This window comes from Camelus dromedarius, chromosome 1 (assembly GCF_036321535.1).
Source record: "Camelus dromedarius isolate mCamDro1 chromosome 1, mCamDro1.pat, whole genome shotgun sequence".
NCBI classification, from domain to species: Eukaryota; Metazoa; Chordata; class Mammalia; order Artiodactyla; family Camelidae; genus Camelus; species Camelus dromedarius.
Window position 1 is genome coordinate 83,373,106 of NC_087436.1, and position 21,181 is coordinate 83,394,286.

General features: G+C 37.6%; 1 protein-coding gene across 13 annotated transcripts in view; it reads left to right on the plus strand.

The window, feature by feature from the left end:
- Window positions 1–21,181, plus strand: part of HERC3 (HECT and RLD domain containing E3 ubiquitin protein ligase 3) — a 130,779-nt gene that overhangs the window by 50,672 nt on the left and 58,926 nt on the right. For all 13 annotated transcript variants that reach the window (XR_004130931.2, XR_010381102.1, XR_010381101.1 and 10 more), the window contains 8 exons: window positions 72–232; window positions 2,385–2,461; window positions 9,236–9,360; window positions 10,976–11,035; window positions 13,365–13,476; window positions 13,873–14,062; window positions 15,877–16,040; window positions 16,172–16,285. Coding sequence is in view for 9 of the 13 variants with exons in the window: in XM_031433872.2 (XP_031289732.1) it covers window positions 72–232; window positions 2,385–2,461; window positions 9,236–9,360; window positions 10,976–11,035; window positions 13,365–13,476; window positions 13,873–14,062; window positions 15,877–16,040; window positions 16,172–16,285 (1,003 nt within the window). In the remaining 4 variants the exon portion in view is untranslated. The remainder of the gene's footprint in view (window positions 1–71; window positions 233–2,384; window positions 2,462–9,235; window positions 9,361–10,975; window positions 11,036–13,364; window positions 13,477–13,872; window positions 14,063–15,876; window positions 16,041–16,171; window positions 16,286–21,181) is intronic.

Sequence of the window (21,181 nt, forward strand, 5' to 3'; positions counted from 1 at the left end):
AGGGTGTATATTCGTTCATGTCAGTAGAAATGATGCTGATGAGTTAACTAACTTACATAATTTTTCCCCAGACAACATACCCTAGCCTTCGTGCCTTCTTCTGGACTCATCTATGCATTTGGTTGTGGAGCGAGAGGTCAATTAGGAACTGGACACACTTGTAATGTCAAGTGCCCATCTCCCGTGAAAGGTTACTGGGCTGCCCATAGTGGCCAGCTTTCAGCCAGGGCTGGTAAGAGTGATTTTCATTGGAATTTAATGGTATTTTAAGTGCTACAAACAATTGTTTATAGAACATGTATTTTTTACCTTGAGGTCTTTTGGAGGGAATGAGTGAGATATTTTCTTTTAACATCAATAAAAAAGTATGGGAGTACTTACTCTGCATGAGACTCTATAGTTGAGATCCTAGAGAACAAAGCAAAAAATGTAATTTTGGCCCTAACGACCTCGATAGTGGTGTATGCATTTTATTTATTATTATTATTGCTGATAATGAGAGTCAATGTTTATTCAATGCTTAACTAAGTTCCAATATTATGCTAAGCACTGAGAACAACCTTAAGAACTAATGGTTATTATCTCTATTTTGGAGATGAGGAAATTGAGTCTTAAGGAGGTTAACTTGCCCAAGATGATATAGATTCTGGGGCCAGGATTTAAACCCAGGTCTGCCTCATTTTAAAACTTATGCTCTTTTTTTAAAAAAATTAAAACTATTTAATATAATTTTTAAAGGTCACACTCCATTTACAGTTATTACAAAGTATTAGTTATATTCTCCATTGTTGTAAATACATCTTTGTAGCCTACCTTACCCCAGGAGTTTGTATCTCACGGTAACCACTGGTTTGTTCTCTGTATCCGTGAGTCTCAAGCCTGTGCTCTTAATGCTTGCGCATTGCTGTTTTGGTCACAACATGACATGATTTCTTTTCATGCTGCTTTTTTTTCTCTTAAAAAAAAAACAGTTAAATAGCACAGTGTTCATTTCATTGGAAATCAAAATAAGGCAGTCATTCAGTAAGAGTAACTTGACATAATAAATCCAGAGGCTAAAATGGAGCGGTAGAGGCATTAAAAAGAAGTGTGATTTAATAATTAATTTTGATTTTGAAGACCATAGAGTGACACACTTACAGCTTGATCAGAATTTTGTTTTAACAATAACAATCATCCATATCTCTGGATTATAAACTTAAGTAAAGGGATTGAGTCTTTTTCTCTTTATAAACCTGGCATATAGCACAGGACCAGACACAAACTTCTCACTCAATAAATATTTATAATGAACAAATAAGCATCTAAAATGTAGTGGAACTTGAAATATAAAATAAACAAGATTTTGTTTTGCTGATGTTCCACAAAATGAAAGAATGGCTTGGTGTTCTCTTGTCTATTTGTAAATTTCTTTTTCTCCAAGGCATTGTACTCATGTTAGGAATGTGTATAATTAAGAAGTACACCAATTTAAAAAGCTCAAGTATTTTATAGCTTAATTTGAAACTACAAATTTTTGAAGTTTAATTACAGCATAACTGATGTGATCATAGATTTGTGCTTTGATGTTTGTCAATGTGATTTTATACCTTAAGTAGGTAAATTTCAATTTATTATGTAAATACTGTGGTTTTAGGAACCTTCTTGGTAATGTGGGAGCACAGAGGAAGGCATCAAGGAGTATTCCGTTTAGAGGAAGTTTGAGCTGTGTCTTAAAGGATGATTTGGAGTTAGCCAGGTAGAGGACTATGAGGGAGTGGGCAGTGGTGAGTACCATAGAATTGCTCAGTTCCAGGAGCACCTTCCCAGTTATGCTCTAGGAGGCGCCATTCTCAGAGAATACAGTGTGCACTGGGGTTGGTGGATGGAAAAGGCTTGGACATAGGGATGGTGTGGTGTATTAGAAATGAAAGCGGTGTGAGAGTGTCACCACAGACATGGTGTGATGGAGACGGACAGGGAGTGTGACATGGAGGTCCTTCTGTGGCAGGCTTCATCCTGAAGGGGCTAAGGACCACCACACTCAGATGCTGGATGATTTCTTAGCGTATGTTCTGGTTTATAGTAGTGACTGTTTTAAATTCCAGGTCAGTGGAATGGCATGGTAGAGTTAGAATGAAAAATAGGAACAAGGTCAGGACTAGCTGGCAGTCGGGGGGAGGGAGGGAGAGAGGGTTGGAGTGGAAGGTACCATGTTATATATTTAGTTTTAATTGAAGTAGAAACAGTCCTGGGAGGAGAGCCAGGAAAGAAGGTTTCTGACTTCTCTGAAATAATTAAATGGATAGGAAACCACTCTGAAGTATATTTTGGAATATTAAGAAAGGGGATCAAGGAAAAACTTTAATTGTTGAAAAATATGCTCTTGAAAATTTTTTTGACAGATCGCTTTAAATATCACATTGTTAAGCAGATTTTCTCTGGAGGAGACCAAACTTTTGTACTTTGCTCCAAATATGAGGTAAAATTTTCTTTTGACTATTATTTTGGGGGTGGAATAATGGTGAACCAATATTTACTTTAATTTATTTAATTACATGAGAGCAATGTTACGCTTTGTTTCCACCAATTTTATCTTATTAAAATAAGCCAATTAAACCTTGAGTTTCTCTCCATTTTATTCCCTTGAAGTGCCAATAATTTTCTTGGTATTTTAATCACAGGGTTCTAATTTATAATTTTAAATGACTTATTTATATCTGTATTTGTCCCAAAAGAGACTTAAGGAGGCATTACTTACTTAGTTTGGGATTATTTGACTTGCCATTCTTTCCTTTCCCGTTAAGTAGCAATAAATGCTAGGTATTTAAGAACTTGCTGGGCTCGTTTGATGTAACTGAGTATATCCTAAATATGAGATGCCGTGCTATTCAGATATCCTTTATTATTTATCATCTGCTCATAGCAGCATGCTGAAATTTCCCTCAGATTGTCTCCTGCACCACTGTGATGGGTAAATCAGGAATGATGTTCCGGTGTCTTTCAGGGTTGAAGGTGGAAGAGAATGTGGGCCAGGTATCTGTGACAGAGCTTTAATTTATTCCTCCCTTCCTGGACAAGAGGAATCAGTCTGAAATTAGCACCACAGATTTGTCTTCTGCCTCCCCGTCTGCCACCCAGTCCCCTGCTCTTGTGTTTCCTCTCATCCCCCTCTCCCCAACTTTTATTCAACAAGCACTTAGGGAGGACCAGCCATATGTAGTGCATTCATCCTCATCCTCATCCTCCCCTGGAGGAGCAGGCAAGGGGCATTGGTGATGACAGAAGAATCAGAATAGGTTGGGAAGAAAATGAGGGTCTGTGGACACAAGGGGCCCTTTCAGTGCTGGAAACTCTCCCATTACTCTGATACTTTGTCTTCTTTAAATATTACAGTGTTCTTGCCTTCTAGTCAGTATCATTCTATGATTTTGGTAGAAAAGGTTGTGGTGGAGCCCGAGGCTGCAGGTTGGACAGCTGAAACTGACAGTGAGATATCTTCCAGGTCAGGAACCAGGAGAAGGTTCTGTTTAGTGCAACCATCTGGGGTGACTTGGAACTGTTGCTTTACACCTATTTTAGGCCCAGCCTCAGTGCTTCACAGAGAAACCTCGGGAAAAGCTGAGACTATTCTTTGTTTCTTCAAGATGCCAGTAAAGCGAAATATAAAAAGCACCGAATCTCTGCAGAGTAATAACTTTGTGTCCACAAGTAGTAGAGTTTGAAGTATTCATTTCCCTAAGAAACTGGCTTGATGAACCAACTATAAATTTCCTGTGAAATTCAACATAAAATTTAGTTTCATTCCTTTTGTAAATATGGTATCTGATACATGTAGTTGGATTTTAAATTTATTGTAATTAACACTGTCGGGACTGGTGAACAAAACTGATGAAAAGGAAGTTAAGTGACATGTTGTTGAAGAAACAGGGCAGGTTCAAGTTTAAACAACTGGTAAGAGTGACTTGCATTAAAATGTAAGATACAAAGAAGAAAGAATATGACTTAGGAAAGTATTGCTCTATGTTTTAAAAGCTGAAACCTCTATACTTAAGCTATTAAGCATTTGTGTTTAGATACAGAGCTGGATCAAGATATTTGTTTAATCTGTTACCATGACACTTGAAGAATCTCTTAAAGACCCAAGAAAAAGCATCTGTGTGTGACAGGCTCGATTTTTGTAAAACTCAGATGCATTCATTCATGCCAGGCCGGAGGTGGAAGAAGAGGGGAGGCACGCTATTTGGATACTCCTTCGCTGCGTTTGATTCTAGGTCTTTACAATTTATTGAGTGCAAACCATAGCCTCTCCTCTTCCTTTCCTCTTGTTCCCTGGTTAGGATTGAAGGAGTGTGGTTGAGATTGTGTGTATGTGTGTGTGGTGTGTCTGCCTGCCTGCCAACTTGCCTGACTCAAAACCTGCTAAAGTGACATTATCCTCTTTTCCTGGAACAGTTATCCTCAACCTTGGTGGCCCATTGAAATCACCTATGGGCTTTATTTTATTTCCTTCCAGTTTTATTGAAATGTAATTGACATACAGCACTATATAGTGTAATGCTTTGACTTAAATACATCATGAAATGGTCACCACCATAAGTTTAGTGGACATTCATTATCTCATATGGATACCAAATTAAAGAAATAGAATAAGTGTTTTTTCCTTGTGATGAGAGTTCTTAGGATATACTCTTTTAACAACTTTCATAACACATACAGCAGTGTTGTATTTATCAGGTTGTACGTTATGTCTTTAGTACTTATTTAAAACTCAAAATCTGTAGCTTTGACTACCTTCCTCCAATTCCCCCTTCCCCTTATCCACTGCCTCTGGTAACCACAAATATGATCTCTTTTTCTATGAGTGAGTTTGTTTTTGAAGTATAGTTAACCTCCAACATTATATTAGTTCCTGGTATACAACATAATGATTCAATATTTCTATAATTTCAAAATGAGCACTACAATAGGTCCAGTTACTGTTTGTCACCATACAAAGATATTATGTAATTATTGACTGTATTCCCCACACTTATGACTTGTTTATTTTGTAATTGGAAATTTGTACCTCTTAATCTCCCTCATCTGTTTCTCTCCATCCCCACCAACCACCAGCAATCCTCTGTTTATTGTCTGTATCTATGACTCTCTTTGTTTTTTAATATTTGTTATTTGTTTTGCTTTTTAGATTCCACATATAAATGAGGTCTTACAGTATTTGTCTTTCTCAGTCTGACTTATTTTACTTAGCATAATACCTTTTAGGCTCATCCATATTGTTGCAAATGGCAAGATTTCATTCTTTATTATGGCTGAGTAATATTCCATTATATATACATATATACCACATCTTCTTTATCCATCCGTTGGTGGACATTTAGGTTGCTTCCATATCTTGGCTATTGTACATAATGCTACTATGAACATAGGAGTGCATGTATATCTTCAAAATAGTGTTTTTGTTTTCTTCAGGTTAATTCCTGGATCATATAGTGGTTCTATTTTTAGTGTTTTGAGTGTCTCTATACTGTTTTTCATAGTGGCTGCACCAATTTACATTCCCACCAACAGTGCACAAGTGTTCTGCATCTTCCACATTCTCGGCAACACTTGTTACTGTCTTTCTGATAATAGATATTCTGACAGGTATGAGGTCATATCTCATTGTGATTTTTATTTGCATTTCTCTGATGATTAGTGACGCTGAGCATCTTTTCATGTGCCTGTTGGCCATCTGTATGTCTTTGGAAAGATGTCTTTTCAGTTCCTCTGCCCAATTTTAAGTCAGATATTTTTTCTTTCTGTTGAGTTTTATGAGTTCTTTGTATATTTTGGATATTAACACCTTATTAGATATATCATTTGCAAATATCTTCTCCCATTCAATAGGTGGCTCCTTTGCTGTACAGAAGCTTTTTAGTTTGATGTAGTTCCATTTGTCTCTTTGTTCTTTTGTTTCTCTGCCTGAGGAGACATACCAAAAAATATTACCAAGACCAGCATCAAAGATAGTACTGCCTATGTTTTCTTCCAGAAGTTTTATGGTTTCAAGTCTCATATTTAAGTCTTTAATCCATTTTGAATTTATTTTTGTGCATGGTGTGAGAGAGTAGTCCAGTTTGATTCTTTTACATGTAGCTGTCTAGTTTTCCCAACATCATTTATTGAAGAGGCTGTCTTTTCCCCATTGTATATTCTTGCCTCCTTATCATAGATTAATTGCCCATATAAATGTGGGTTCATTTCTGGGCTCTCTATTCTACACTATTAATCCTGTCTTTTTTTTTTTTTAATGACAGCTTCATACTGTTTGGAAGACTGTAGCTTTGTAGTATAGTTTGAAATCAAAGCACATGATACCTCTGGCTTTGTTCTTCTTTCTCAAGATTATTTCGACTATTTGGGGTCTTTTGTGTTTGCATACAAATTTTAGAATTATTTGTTCAAATTCTGTGAAATGTGCCTTTAGTATTTTGATTGCATTTGCATTGAATCTGTAGATTGCCTTGGGTAGTATGGTCATTTTAACAATATTAATTCTTCCAATCCATGACACTGTATATCTTCCCATTTGTGTCACCTTTAATTTCTTTAATCAATGTCTTATTGTTTTCCTAGTATAGATCTTTTACCTCCTTAGTTAGATTTATTCCTAGGTATTTTATTCTTTTTGATATGGTAAATGGGATTATTTTCTTAATTTCTCTTTCTAATAGTTTGTTGTTAGTATGTAGAAATGCAACAGATTTCTGTTAATTTTGTATCCTGCAGCTTTACGGAGTTCACTGATGAGTTCAGGTAGTTTTTAGTGGCATCTTTAGGATTTTCTATGTATAGTATCATGTCATCTGCAAACAATGACATTTTACTTTTCATTTCCAATTTGGATTCCTTTTATTTCTTTTTCTTGTTTGATTGCTGTGGCTAGGACTTCTAATACTATGTTAAATAAAAGTGGTGAGAGTGGGCATCCTTGTCTTGCTCCTGATCTTAGAGGAAATGCTTTCATCTTTTCACTGTTGAGTATAATATTAGCTATGGGCTTGTCATATATGGCCTTTATTATATTGAGATATGTTCCCTCTATACCCACTTTATGGAGAGTTTTTATCATAGATGGATGTTGAATTTGGTCAAAAGTTTTTTCTGCATCTATTGAGATGATCATATGGTTTTTATTCTTCAATTTGATAATGTGATGCATCACACTGATTGATTTGCAGATACTGAAAAACCCTTGCATCCTGGGATAAGTCTTACTTGATCATGATGTATGATCCTTTTAATGTATTGTTGAATTTGGCTTGCTAATATTTTGTCAAAGGTTTTTGCATCTGTGTTCATCAGTGATATTGGCCTTTAATTTGTGTGTGTGTGTGTATGTGTATGGTAGCTCTGGTTTTGGTGTCTGAGCTATACCCATCCCTCTATTTCTGATTTTATTGTTTTGGCCTTTGTTTCTTTTTGATTAGTCTGGCTTAAAGTTTATCGGTTTAGTTTATCTTTTCAAAGAACCAGCTCTTAGTTTCAGTGATCTTTTCCTAATGTTTTTTTTAGTCTCTGTTTCATTTATTTCTGCTCTGATCTTTGATTTTTTTTCTTTCTACTGAATTTGGACTTTGTTCTAGTTCCTTTTGGTGTAGGGTTAGGTTGACCTAGGGTTTTTTTAAAACCAAAAAAACACTGCAGCTGCTATAGAGTGTGACTTGGCCGTTGGGGTTTTGAAAGCTCTGAAATCCAGAGTGCGGCTAGGGTTGAGAGACACTGGCCTAGACCAGTTTTTTCTTTTGGGATATATGTAATTCGAAGGCGTGGAAAATTTGATGCTTTTTCTTGGGTCTTTATGTGATTCTGAGATTGTACTTCATCTAAGTCATCTGTGGTTTATTGGACTTGCAATGAAGAATGAGAAAAAAGTCCCATGTTTATATTTTATCATAAGTATGTGTTAGTGTCTGTGTTCCACTACACCTTTGAATGAGGAAAGTAATTAAAATTTACATAACAACAGTGGTTTTAAGACCACGGTGGAGAGGTGATCTTGTTTGTATGTTCTCAAGTGTCCAGTTTGTCTTACGGTTTTTCTCTATGTGATTCAAGATGACTTTTGTCCTCTCAGTAGTTATCTGTGGCCATTTTAGTAAAATAATTATCAAGAACCAGATGTTAATAAACTTTGGCATCTCTGATTTGTTACTTGTCCTCCTCCTTTTCCCTTATAATGATATCCTAACTCATAACTCTGAGAAAATAACCAAGAAAATTTACTTTGAAAGTTGTATTTTTGTGCACAGATACAAAGGAGAAAAAAATTATCATCTGGCTAATGCTTTAATATCACTTTTTTCCTCATTTCTAGTGACAAGTACAGGAGGCATAAGGCACTTTCAGCTTCTTCTTAGTTCTAGGTCAAGAACAGGATTTGGGGAAATAAGTTGAAAAAGCAATTTTAGGAAATAAAAGTGTTTTATTTTTAACAACCTCACTAAATGAAGGATGTACAGTACAGGGTGGGCAGCAGTGAGGATTTTCAAGGCCATTATTGACGTGTCCTTTTTGTTACCTTTCTTACAAATTTGCAGCTCTATACCTTGAGCAAGAAATTAAGAGGCATTAAATTTTCATCGATTATTTGCAATGTAGATGATAACTGAACTCCGACTTTTTATAATATATTTTGCTGAGGTTTGGCGAACAGCTATGGCAATTGGTTAGTCATCTAAAACCCTTGATGTTACGGTGATTCAAGCAGAGGGGAAAGAAATCTGAAAAAGTCATATTGGTTTGGTTTCTCTGGGAAACAGACTCTGAGCCTGAGAATTGGGGCAGGGGGTGTGTGTGCTCTAGAACAACACTTCCTGAGAGATGAAGGAGGTAGGATTGGACAGGAGGGGAAGCTGAACTTCAGGTCAGTGTGGCAGGGGCCTTGGCTGGTCCCACGGGGGCTCTGAAGCTGGGATGGTCCTTCAGCCAGTCCTGAGTGGAGGCAAGGGGACTGGGCCCAGTGCCACAGCTCCACCTGCTGCCAGATGGGAAAGGAGTGAAGCGGTAGCGCCGGCAGTTCCCGGAGGGCAGCCCTGCTGGGAGCTGTCAGGAGCCTACACTGCCAGCCTGGGGGCACTGAGTGCCTCCCTCTGAAGGAGGGCCCTGTCCATAAGTGAAACACAAAATGGGGACCACATGAGGAGAGGGAGAGGAGAAAAGATCCATGCTATCACATAATTTCTCTTTTTTACTCTTATATTTGATCCTTCAGAATTCTTCTCCTGCTGTTGACTTCAGGACGATGAACCAAGCACATTACACCAGTTTAATAAATGATGAAACCATAGCAGTTTGGAGACAAAAACTCTCAGAACACAACAATGCAAATACCATCAAGTACGTGTTGCTTGTATTTGTATTTGAAAGTATTGGAACTTTCTAGCTTAGGGACTTTCCCTACTATTAAGTTTGTGAATTTAAATGGAGTTTTACATTTTAGGAACTTTTTTTTTTTTTTTTTTTTTGCACACATTGTTCAGGGTTTGGTGCCCTTAGCCCTAAAGAACATGATAGATTGTTCTCCCATTTTTATATAGAGCGTATTCCTCAACCTCCCTTGTTCGGATCTTAAAAATCCTGACTGATGAAGGCCTGATCTGGCCTTTCTGCTTTGAAAGCTCAGTGTTACTTTTGTTTAACCCTGAGAGTTTCTTCGATGCCTATTCCAAAGCATCCCAAGTCCAGGACAGCTGTTGTTTTACCTAATCTGAATACTTCTAGCATTTTCACATTCAAAATGATAAGCTGAGATAGTAATTCAGTGTCAAGTAGAAAAAAAAAAGTACAATTAAAGGATTGAGACCGTTCAGCAAGTTTATTTTATTCTTAAAAGAGAATTTTTTTTTAACTTTGTTACACATTTTATTGGCTTTCCTCAGCTTTTCCATTTTTCTGCAGCGTCTAATTCTTGGGAATGAATGAATCATGCTGTGTTTCCTAGATGGTGGTCATGCCCAGAAAAGTGTAAAAAAACATCTTGCCTTATGATGTAAATTGTAGTGGGGCAAAGCCCAGGGCCTTAAACTTTGGGCACACCAGGTAGCAACTTTTGAAGCAGGTGATCATTTGGAATGCCTTAGAGCACCTCCACGGCAGTCCTCAGAATCCCCGTAACCCCTGAGAGGCTCTGCCAGGGAGTTAAAGCTGGAAGGTGGCAGGGAAGGGGATGAGGGGCTAGACTCACCGTGGGCCCGGTGGGGGGACTGCAGACTCCCTTTGCTGGGACCTTGGCACTTTTAATTCTCAGTTTTCTTATTTACAAAATAAAGGGATGCAAGAAATGATCTCCTAAGATCTTTCCTGACCCAGATTCTTTGATCAACAGCAGTTACTGTGATCTTCTCCTCAACCATATATATTTTTTATTCCTCCCCTTTTCCTTACACTAAAGAAGAGGGTCCGGGGTTCCTGACCTGTGGTTTCACTCTGGTTCCTCAGAAACTAGCTATTTTCCCAGAAGCTGTGTAATCTCAGTAATAGGAATAAACACTTATTTCACTTATTTTTAGTTTTTCTCAGATGGGCAACAAAATAAAAGTGTTCAGTTATGAATTTGCAAAGATACTTTCTGTGTTTGGTAAATAACAGCTCAGCCTCTCTTTTTTGGGTTTATTTTGTGTTCATGTTTGGAGGTGAGGTGTGGATAGTGTCTTAGATCGTTGGTAGGAGAGGAATGTTCAAGGTCATTATTAGGCCCAAGAATTTTCTTTTGGTAGCTTTGATACTTTTTAAAAATTTTAACATGACTTATGTAAAACTTAAGTTCTTGTCCATTTTGAGATGTGACACAATGTTTCTCTAAAGCAAATGTACATCTTCCAAAGCTTCACCTGGGTAAGAAAGAGCAGCTATTAATGAAACCCTGGAATAGGTGATTAACCTGTTGCTGACACTTAAATAACCATTTATTTGTAATTATTAAAGGCTTCCCTCCCTTTTTCTTTCTGAGCAGTGGTGTTGTTCAGATATTGTCTTCTGCAGCCTGTTGGAATGGAAGTTTTCTTGAAAAAAAGTAAGTGACTTAGAGTCTTAAAAAATACCCACGTGTGATCAAATGCTTACTCAGCATAGGCCGCCAAAGACTTCTGTTCTCTTTGATGGTGGTTGGCCTTAATTCAGTGGATAAGCTGATGATTTGTGCAAAAATCAGCATACCTAATGACGATGAATGAGAGGACATCAGGAAAGGCAGTGCTGACTCTCTCCTGGTTGGCAGAGAGGCAGAGGACCAAAGAGAGAGACGGCATCTCAGAAAGGGTTGGTGTAATCAAAAGTAAGATTTTTCAGGGTGTTCCAAGATGTTACTCCCACCATGTGTACAGTATTTGTTCTTAAATTCTTAGTTCTTTAAATAATCTCTTTGGTTTCTTTGGTTTGCTTTCCCATAGTTGTTTCTTTCCTCAAAAAGAGTAAATTTAGGGAAATTTCCAAGGGGACTTCAGGATTCCTTGGACTCAGGTCCAGCCCAGCTCACCAGGAAATTACGTTTGGCCTGAACTCTCCGATAGTAAATGTTTCTTTGCTTGGCCTTAATCCCTTCTGCAAATAACCCCCTCAGGAACTTACTACAGCGGGACGGTCCTGTCATGGGTTTTGATCTTTGGTAATCCCAAGTCCTGAGCATCTCTCCATTCTTTTCCTTCCAGAGATAAGGCTAATGAAATCCCAGGAAGACTTTTGTTCTGTGTGTGAACCCTACTCCTCCCTGCCCTCCTCTCCCTTACAAATTCTGTCCCTAGCTGGGTTGCAAGAGGTTGCTTCAGAAACTCCATTCAGTTATAGTAAAAGATTGCAAAGTCGTTTATTTGTATCATTAGGGCAACTGAAATGAGCTCATCCAATTCATTTTGGAGTCAATTCTTAGCCTTTTCTTCCAGGGAAAAATATTCTTTATTATGCTAATGTTGGTCTGTTAGAACAGTGATTCTCAACCAGGCTGATTTTGCTTCTCAGGGGACATTCAGCAATGACTGGTGACATTTTTGGTTGTACAGTGGGGGAGTGTATACTCCTGGCATCTAGAAGGCAAAGGCCAAGTATCTCACAATCCCTACAAAGAATTGTCTGACCCCAAAAGTCAAAAGTACTAAGGCTGAGAAACCTTGCTCTAAAAGGACAACTTGTATGAAAGTTGGGAATGGCTCTTGGCCAGGTTTGTAAGGTTATCTGTTCATAGTATCATGGATTCTGTAGATGTGTGGGTCAAGCCTTTTGTTCTCTTTTAATGGACTTCTGTGCTATTTCAGGAGTTCTGTCCCCCCAGCTTTATGCATCATAGGAAACCAGTGAAAATGAAGACCAGTTTAATGAAGCATAAATACATGTAGATAAAGTATTTTCTTAAAAGGCTTCTTAAGAGCATAGCAGAAGGTACTTGTAAGCATGTGGAAGGTTACATATGGGACATCAGAATTAATTTCTGTGTTTTGGGCAGATTTATATTTAGACTGACAGCAACAGAAGACCCCACAAACAAAGCCCAAACAGCTTCTCTTGATTTGACCAGTTAGGTTCCAGTACATATAATTATGATTTTTTTTCAAATGTTAGAAGTTCTACTTATGTTTTTATAAATTATAGCATTGCTGTCAGGTGGTTTTAAAACTATCTGAATGTGTCTGTTACGCATAAACAGAGGCCTGTTTTGCAAATAGATAGTTCTTTTGTAATTAATAGATGTGGTATGTTCAAGAGTGGGAATTTAAAAGAGACATTCTCTTAAGTCTCTAAAATGCTAAGACTTTATTTAAGGGTAGAAAATAATTAGTTGCTAGGAAGTTAAAAACAGTAGCTGTGAAATTAGTCCTTGAGTGAATATAATTGTATCCTTTCCATTAACTAAGAAAGATGTTAACTTTGCATTTGTTGTAGATCTGATTAAAAAAAAATACTTGCTTTAAGCTTGCCGTTAGCTGCTGAGTGGGCCATTTTGCATTAGCGGTGGTTTTTTTTTGTTTGTTTGTTTGTTTCTTTGTTTTTGCATTTAGGCACAGCCTCTATGTCTGGTTTAATGTACCACAATTACAGAAAGAGGCAAAAACACAAGAGTAAATCCGGGAGATAATACTCTGCATATAAACAGCCTCAAACTGAAATGATGATCCTTGTCCTTTAACTTGAGAGAAAAAAGACTTGACAATTTTAAGATCATCTTGAAAAAGGGATTCTAGAGAGATTTATTCCGTCGGGTTTCCCCAAAGTATAATGTTTCCGTGCATCTTGTCTGCGAGGTCAAATTTAAGTCTGATTAGTTACATACAAGCTTTTTCATTTACCTGTTTATAATTTTTATCAGAGTGTTTACTTTTCTTCTGTTACACTTTTTTTGTTTGTTTGTTTAGAATTGATGAGCATTTTAAAACAAGTCCCAAAATCCCTGGGATTGACCTGAACTCAACTAGAGTGTTATTTGAGAAGTTAATGAGCTCTCAGCACTCCATGATTCTAGAGCAGGTAGGTTTTTTACATTTACAGAATGCATGCTTAAAAATGCATTTTTACATTGAAATAAGACAACTTTCAAGAGAAAAACAGTAAGTTGAAAAGGTAAAAAAGTCTTGTGTAAATCTTAACTCTGTAATCCCTTTGGGAATTTGATCTCCCTTTAGCTTTCTATTTGGCTCAAGTTTTCTAAGGAAGTGCCCCTCCGGAGTGTAAGGTCTGCATGGGCAGGGATCTTTGGCTCTTCTTTTCACTGATGTTTCCTGGGTGCCCAGACCGGTGCCTGGACCATAGTGGGTCCTGGGTACATACTGAATGAATGAGAGTTGAGAGTCTCTCAAATAGTTTGTGAGTTGGACTAGATCTCAGGTGTGTTTGAATTTCTCAGTGCTCTTCTCTCTCCTACAGATCCTGAATAGCTTTGAAAGTTGCCTGATTCCTCAGTTGTCGAGTTCACCACCAGATGTTGAAGCAATGAGAATCTACTTAATACTACCTGAGTTTCCCCTGCTTCAGGATTCCAAGTACTACATAACGTTGACTATCCCCCTGGCGATGGCCATTCTGCGGCTGGATACAAACCCCAGCAAAGTCTTAGGTGAATTTGCTACATTTTGTGTAGGTTTTTGTGCTTTTTATTTTATTGATGTGACCATTGGCTCTCGGTGGATTGAGATCCAAGAATCAGTTTGTTGCCATTTAATATCCTTAACATTTAAACTTTTCTTTCTTTGATATTAATTTCTAATTAGCCATATTTGTAAATTAACCATTATTTAGAAACGGAACCATTATTTAAGGTTATTTGAAATGATTCTCGCCAGACTAATCTTGATTTTTAAATATTCACAATGTTAGATAATTCAACTGTATTTTTTTCTCCTCCTACACTTACTAGTTGTTAATAGTGCTTCAAAAATGAGTGTCCATCTGTTGTTCTTTCTCCTATACCTAACTTAGGGGGTGGGAGTGAAATGAACAGTTTTGGTGTGATACACAGGTCTCCAGAAAAGGAGAGGAAGAAAATGACCTGGTGGAGACTTACCAAATGTTTGTTTTGTTTTTCTTTTTTAGGACAGTTGAGTCCACACTGATTTTTGCAGGCTACGGACATTTTGCTGAGATAAGAACCTTCCGTTCCTCAGTGAATTGGAGAGTGTCTCTCATGGGAGTAGCACCTGAGATGTTTTTATTAATCAAATGCAGAAAGTCTGTCACCTGGCTTTTCCCTTTTTTTTTTTTTTTTTTTTTTTTGCCTTGGTAAATTTTTTTTTAGGTATTCACTGCAGCTCAGTAACTTCTGCGTTCCATATGGACTAGGATGTTACTTGAGTGTGATTTCCCCATGAATAGAGACCTGTATTGCTGAGGATGGAATACTGGCTTTTCCATATTGCTTCCACCTTTGAAGAAGATATACAAACAGAAATAATCAGGAAAGCACTAGTACTATATTAGTCCTTAATGTTTTTTAGGATTAAAAGCCCTTGGGGCGTATTTTCCCAGGTGTTCTAATAGACTGAGATAGAGATGGCAATCTCTGAATATTTTACCTGTATTACCTGACTTTTAAGTTTGGGGGTTTTTAATTTTACTTTCTCCAGGTAGGATTATAAAGAGATCAAAATTGTTCAGTTTTACACTTAATTCGTTTTTAACTTCTAATTATAGAAATTTAAATTAAAAGAATCCCCCAAAGTAGAACACTGTAGATAGCCATCACACAAATTCCTGATAATCAGTATTTTGCCCCTTTTCCCCCTCCGTTCTCCCTACCACCGCCTTTTTATTTTTTCTGGAATGTATTTTAAAAATCTCAGACATTGTATCATTTCATCCTATAAATATGTTAGTATGACCGAGTTTGTTTCTGACAAAGTAGAAACCAATGGTATAGTCTTCTTGTCTGGTTATCAGAAAGCATTGTTTACTAAGAAACAGAAATAGTAGTTTTTCAAACTAATGTTGCTTCTTGAAAGGAGTGACCAGTTGCCGTATGGGTGCTGCTTCTGAGGCATGTGGTCCTCGGCATCCGTGGTGCTGGACTTAGGTGGTGGCTGAGCAGAGGGCTGAGAGGACTGGGATATGTGAATGCTCCGGCCCCAGATCTGTGCCTTAGCATCTTGTTCATGTGTACCCTTGGGACTGAACTTCCGGATCAGCCTTTTGAAGGAGTCCTCAAGGGAGGAGAAAAATCAGATCCAGCTTTATGAAAAAGCTCTGGGGTTCTTGTACAGCTGCTGCTTTCTCCAGAAATGCTTTAATGGACTCTTTTTTAACTCAGTTTTGGGAAGCATGTGTTTTAGACTAATGTTTATTTTCTAGCTGCAGCAGTTTTTAGCTAGTAGGCAGAAGACATTAATACTTGATCAAGATTACAGGTTGAAATGTGTTTTTCCTTTCTTTCTAAAGATAACTGGTGGTCTCAGGTATGCCCGAAATATTTCATGAAGCTGGTAAACCTCTATAAAGGTGCAGTCGTTTATCTCCTGAGAGGAAGAAAGACATTCTTAATTCCCGTACTGTTTAACAATTATGTTACAGCAGCTCTGAAGCTCTTGGAGAAGTTATACAAGGTGAGCACAGAAAAGAGCCAGTGGGGAGAGGGGTGAGGAGACAGTAGGGTAAAATGATCTAATGAGATGTTCTATGGGGACCACTTTCCAGTTGCCTGGGTTTTAATTGTCCTTGTTTTGTTCTTCATCAGGTGAATCTTAAAGTGAAGCATGTGGAATATGATACATTTTACATTCCTGAGATTTCCAATCTCGTGGACATTCAGGAAGACTACCTCATGTGGTTCTTGCATCAAGCAGGCATGGTAAGAATTCATGGCAAGTATATCTTAAAGCTTTCATCTTTTCTCAGAGTACAAATAAGGGCAAGAAAAGCACATCTGGGGTCTAAAATTTGTCCTTCACTTTGATGTTAGCACCATACCTGTGTTTTACCGGCTGACTTGCGCATTCTTGAAATACTGAAGTGCTTTGAGTGGCCATAAATGGTCAGAAGCAGTCCTAAATGGGTGGTCACCCACAATGGTATAAATTTTAATTAGTTGCCAACATTAAAAAAAAAAAAATCAAGTTATCTGAAGTAGTCAAATTCAAAGAAACAAAAAGTAGAATGGTGGTTGCCCAGGTCTGGGGAGAGATGGGGAGTTGTTTAATGGGTATAGAGTTTCAGTTTCGCAGGATAAAAAAGTTCTGGAGATCCATTGCACAATAATATGAATATAGTTAACACTAATGACCTAACTATACACTTAAAAATGGTAAATTGGTGCACTTTATGTGTCTTTTGCCACAGTTTAAAACAGTCAAGCAAGACATGTAAAATGAATTTTTGGCTTTTCTTGAAACTTGGAAGGTCTGGCAGCATGACCTGTCTTCCCAGATGGTGCCAGTTGGCTAGGGTTCAATGGGGGCTCTTTGAACGAGGCTTATATGTGCCCAAGTCACCACTGTAGCTTGATTTTGACATTGAGGAAAGGATCACGTGCTAATTATCATCTAACTGCCAGCCTGTGTTAGTCGTCTTATGTCAGCTGCCTGAACCCTACGGGCCACCTCTGATTCAGGATTACGTGTGTGAAAATGTCACCCATCCCTGGCCTTGTTCTCCCTGTGTATTAGAATGGCGGGCTCTTGCCTGCCACCTTTGCCTTGGCTCCTCAGTTTGATTGCAGACTGGCTTGGGGTATATGCATGGCTTTTTAGGATCCCCCATCTGTGGATTATGTGTAAATTTGAGTGATGTCAGAAAACCGAGTGTTAATTTGGTTATTGTGTCTAGTGAAGCCATGCACAGCAGATACATTGGAGGTGAGTCCTTGCCAGTTTAGCAGATTAATCACTGACATTTAGGTGATATTTCCCTGCAGGGCTTTTGTAGGGCTTTTGGAGGTCAGCAGTGATTTCTAAAAGCAAGGTGTATTTAAATAAGTTTATTTAACTCAGCAAGATTGTCACATAATAGATAATCAATGCTAGACACATACTGGGTTTTTAATAAGGTTTTTAATTACCTCGAAAAAACAAAATATTTTTCAAAAAAATGGATGAGTCTTCTAAACAGGTTTATATGCCAAGTTTAAAATGGTGGCTAACAATGAACTCTGTTTTCACCTGCTGATTTAGAAATTCTAAAAAGATAGACTTTTCTGTTTTATCAGTTTGTGAATAATTATTCACTGAATTATAAAATGTTAAGAGCTGAAGTAAGCCTTATGAGTTATTTAGCCAACTGCTTTGTTTCTAGGTGAGAAAACAGAGGCCTGGAGAAGTTACACAATTTTTCCACCAATTCCATTAGCTATAAAAGCCAGTTTTTCTGACTTCTATCCTTTCTGTGATTTGCTGCTGAATAAAATGATTCTAAAGAGCCCTAATTCTTTTTGACTCTGAAAAAGAAGTTGCTGGTGTTAAAATATATGTTATCATGACTGTGGTCTCTGAATGGAGGTGCTTAAGTGAGCAACTTTCTATAACTTTTTTATAGTTCCTTCCTCTTAATATTTGATAAGCAAATATGATGCCATCTTGAATACCAGATGCTCATCTCCTCTTCAGTAGTTAAGGGAGTTATTATAGAAAATTAGGTGAAATTACTGTGTGACCTTTTATGACTTCTGTGGAAGTTTTTCTGTTTTATACAATACTAGTAGAAATAAAAGTTCAAATTTTTTGATCTCTTGGATTTTAACCTAAAATGCTAAAACTATTTCATACACTAATTTGTTTTTCTGACTACTTTTTTTTAGATATAATTGACACGTATAACATATTAGTTTCCAGTGTATAACATAGTGACTTGGTATTCACATACCCTGTGAAATGATCACCATAGTAAGTCTAGTTACTTTCTGTTACCATACATAGTTAAAAATTTTTTTTTCTTGTAATGAGAACTTTTAAGATTTACTCTCTTTGCAACTTTAGCAGCTAAAATATGCGATACAGTTTTATTAACTGTAGTTACCATGTTGTGTGTTATATCACTGTGACTCATTTATTTCATAACTGGAAGTTTGTACCTTTGACCCATTTCGCCCACCTGCCATCCCCTCTCCCCTGTGGCAGCCACTAAACTGTCTCTTACCTAGGAGCTTGTTGTGTTGTTTTGATTTGATTTATTTGTTTAGATTCCAAATATAAGTGAGATCAGACAGTATTTGTCTTTCTCTTTCTGACTTATTTCACTTAGCATGATGCCCGCAAGGTCCATTCATGTTGTCAAAAATGGCAAGATTCCATTCTTTCTTATGTCTGAGTGTTACCTAACCAAACTTGGGTCCTCTCACCTGCCTGCAGTAAAGCCAATCTACTAACACTGGGTTGGGTGAAAAAAAAAAAAGTGCAGCGTTTATTGCGGGGCACAAGGTAAAGAGTTGAGGGCAGCTAGTACTCAAAAGACTCCCCAATGGGTTTCAGGAAAACGTTTTTAAAGGCCAGGTGAGGGAAGGGAGTTGCAGGGTTTTGTGATCAGCTTGTGCACAGTTCTCTGACTGGTTGCTGGTGAAGTAACAGTGCACCGTCACATTATCAGTCCTCAGGCTCCAGGAGGTCTGGGTGCAACATGCTCATGGTCATAAAGTAGTTAGTTTCTTCCATTTGGTGGAGGTTTTCACATCTGCAAAACAACTCAGGAAGTGTGCATCAGATACTGCTATCCAGGGACTTCAGAGAGGAGCTGAAGCAGAGGCTATAGGGGAGTGGTCTGTCCCAGGAAGGCCCCATTAGGGTCCCGCTTGGTTACAAGAGTATTATTCCATTGTGTGCATGTACACCTCATCTTCTTTATCCATTCATCCATCTGTGGCCACTTAGGTTGTTTCCATATCTTGGCTACTGTAAATAAGGCTGCAATGGGGGTACATATATCTTTTTAAATTAGTGTTTTTGTATTCTTTGGATAAATACCCAGAAGTGGAATGGCTGGATCATATGGTAGTTCTATTTTTAATTTTTTGAGTTGTCTCCATACTGTTTTCCATAGTGGCTGCACCAATTTACATTCCTACCAACAGTGCATGAGGGTTCCCTTTTCTCTATGTCCTTGCCCACAGTTGTTATTTTTTTGTCTTTTTGATGATAGCCATTCTGACAGGTGTGAGGTGGTATCTCATAGTGGTTTTAATTTGCATTTCCCTGATGATTAGTGATGTTGAGCATCTTTCATGCGCCTGTTGCCATCTGTGTGTCGTTTTTGGAGAAATGTCTGTTCAGGTTCTCTGTCCCAGTTTTTAGTAGGGTTGTTTGTTTTCTTTCTATTGAGTTTTGTAAGTTCTTTGTATATTTTAGTTGTTAACCACTTATCAGATCTTAGTTTGATGTAGTTCCATTTGTTTATTTTTGCTTTTGTTGCCTTTGATTTTGAAGTCAGATCCAAAAAATCATTGCCAAGAATGATGGCAAGTTGCTTACTACCTGTGTTTTCTTCTAGGAGTTTTATGGTTTCAGATCTTACATTCAAGTCTTCAATCCATTTTGAGTTAATTTTTATGTATGATAAGTAACATGATGATCCAATTTCATTCCTTTGTGTGCCTGTCCAGTTTTCCCAGCACCATTTATTGAAAAGACCATCCTTTTCCCATTGTATGATCTTGCCTCCTTTTTCATAACTTAATTGGCCATATGTGCATGGGTTTATTTCTACACTTAACCACTTTTCAATGATAGTAATAAACAATAGGTGAATTTTTTCCCCAGCTTTATTGAGGGATAATCAACAAATTCTGTATATTTAAATGTACAGCATGATGATTTAATATGCATGTACATTGTGAAATGACTACAGAGACCAAGTTAATGAACACATCCATCACCTGACATAGTTAACTTTTCTGTGTGTGTCTTGAGAATGCTTAAGATGTGCTCTCAGCAAATTTCCAGTATATGATACTGTGTTATTAATTTTAGTCACCATGCTGTAAATTAGCTCCTTAGGACTTATAACTGAAAGGATCATACCCTACATCTCTCCGTCTCCTCCCCTCTTCCCACCAACCCCTACCCCAATCCCTGGCAACTACCATTCTTCTGTTCCTATGACATCGGCTTTCTTTCTTTTTCTTTTTTCTTTTTGCGGATTCCACATATAAGTGATATCATACATTATTTGTCTTTGTCTAGCTTATTTCACTTAGCATAATGCCCTTCAATTTCACCTATGTTGTTGCAGGTGGCAGGACTGCCTTTTTATGGCTGAATAATATTCCATTGTGTGTGTATCTTACAATAAATGGGCTTTTATGTGTTAAATTCTTTAGCTTGGTAGTAGTGAAGTCAGTATAGCATACGGATTAGAGAATGTGCTTTAGTCAAAAGGAACTGGGTTCAGGCCTCACCTCTGGCCTACTACCCATGTAACCTTAGGCAAGTGTCCTCATTTATAAATAAGAGAAAGCATGGAAAGGCCTTCCTTGCCAGAGTACCTAGTGCCTGGCATATAATAAGTTCTCAGTATATAATTATTATTATTATACAATAAATATAATAATATTTTTTGGTAAGCAGTCTTGGGCACCTAATGACTGTCACATGCCTGCTAGTCCCTAGGGATGGAGGCAAGTACAGGACGTGGTGGCTGCTTCTGGGGGTGTTCTGTGCAGTGAAAAAGGAATGACAAGGGGACGTAACACATGTATGCAAAGGGCTATGGAGCACAAAAGGAAAATTCTAAAGTGGCTGATTTTTGCTTATTTTAAAGAAGA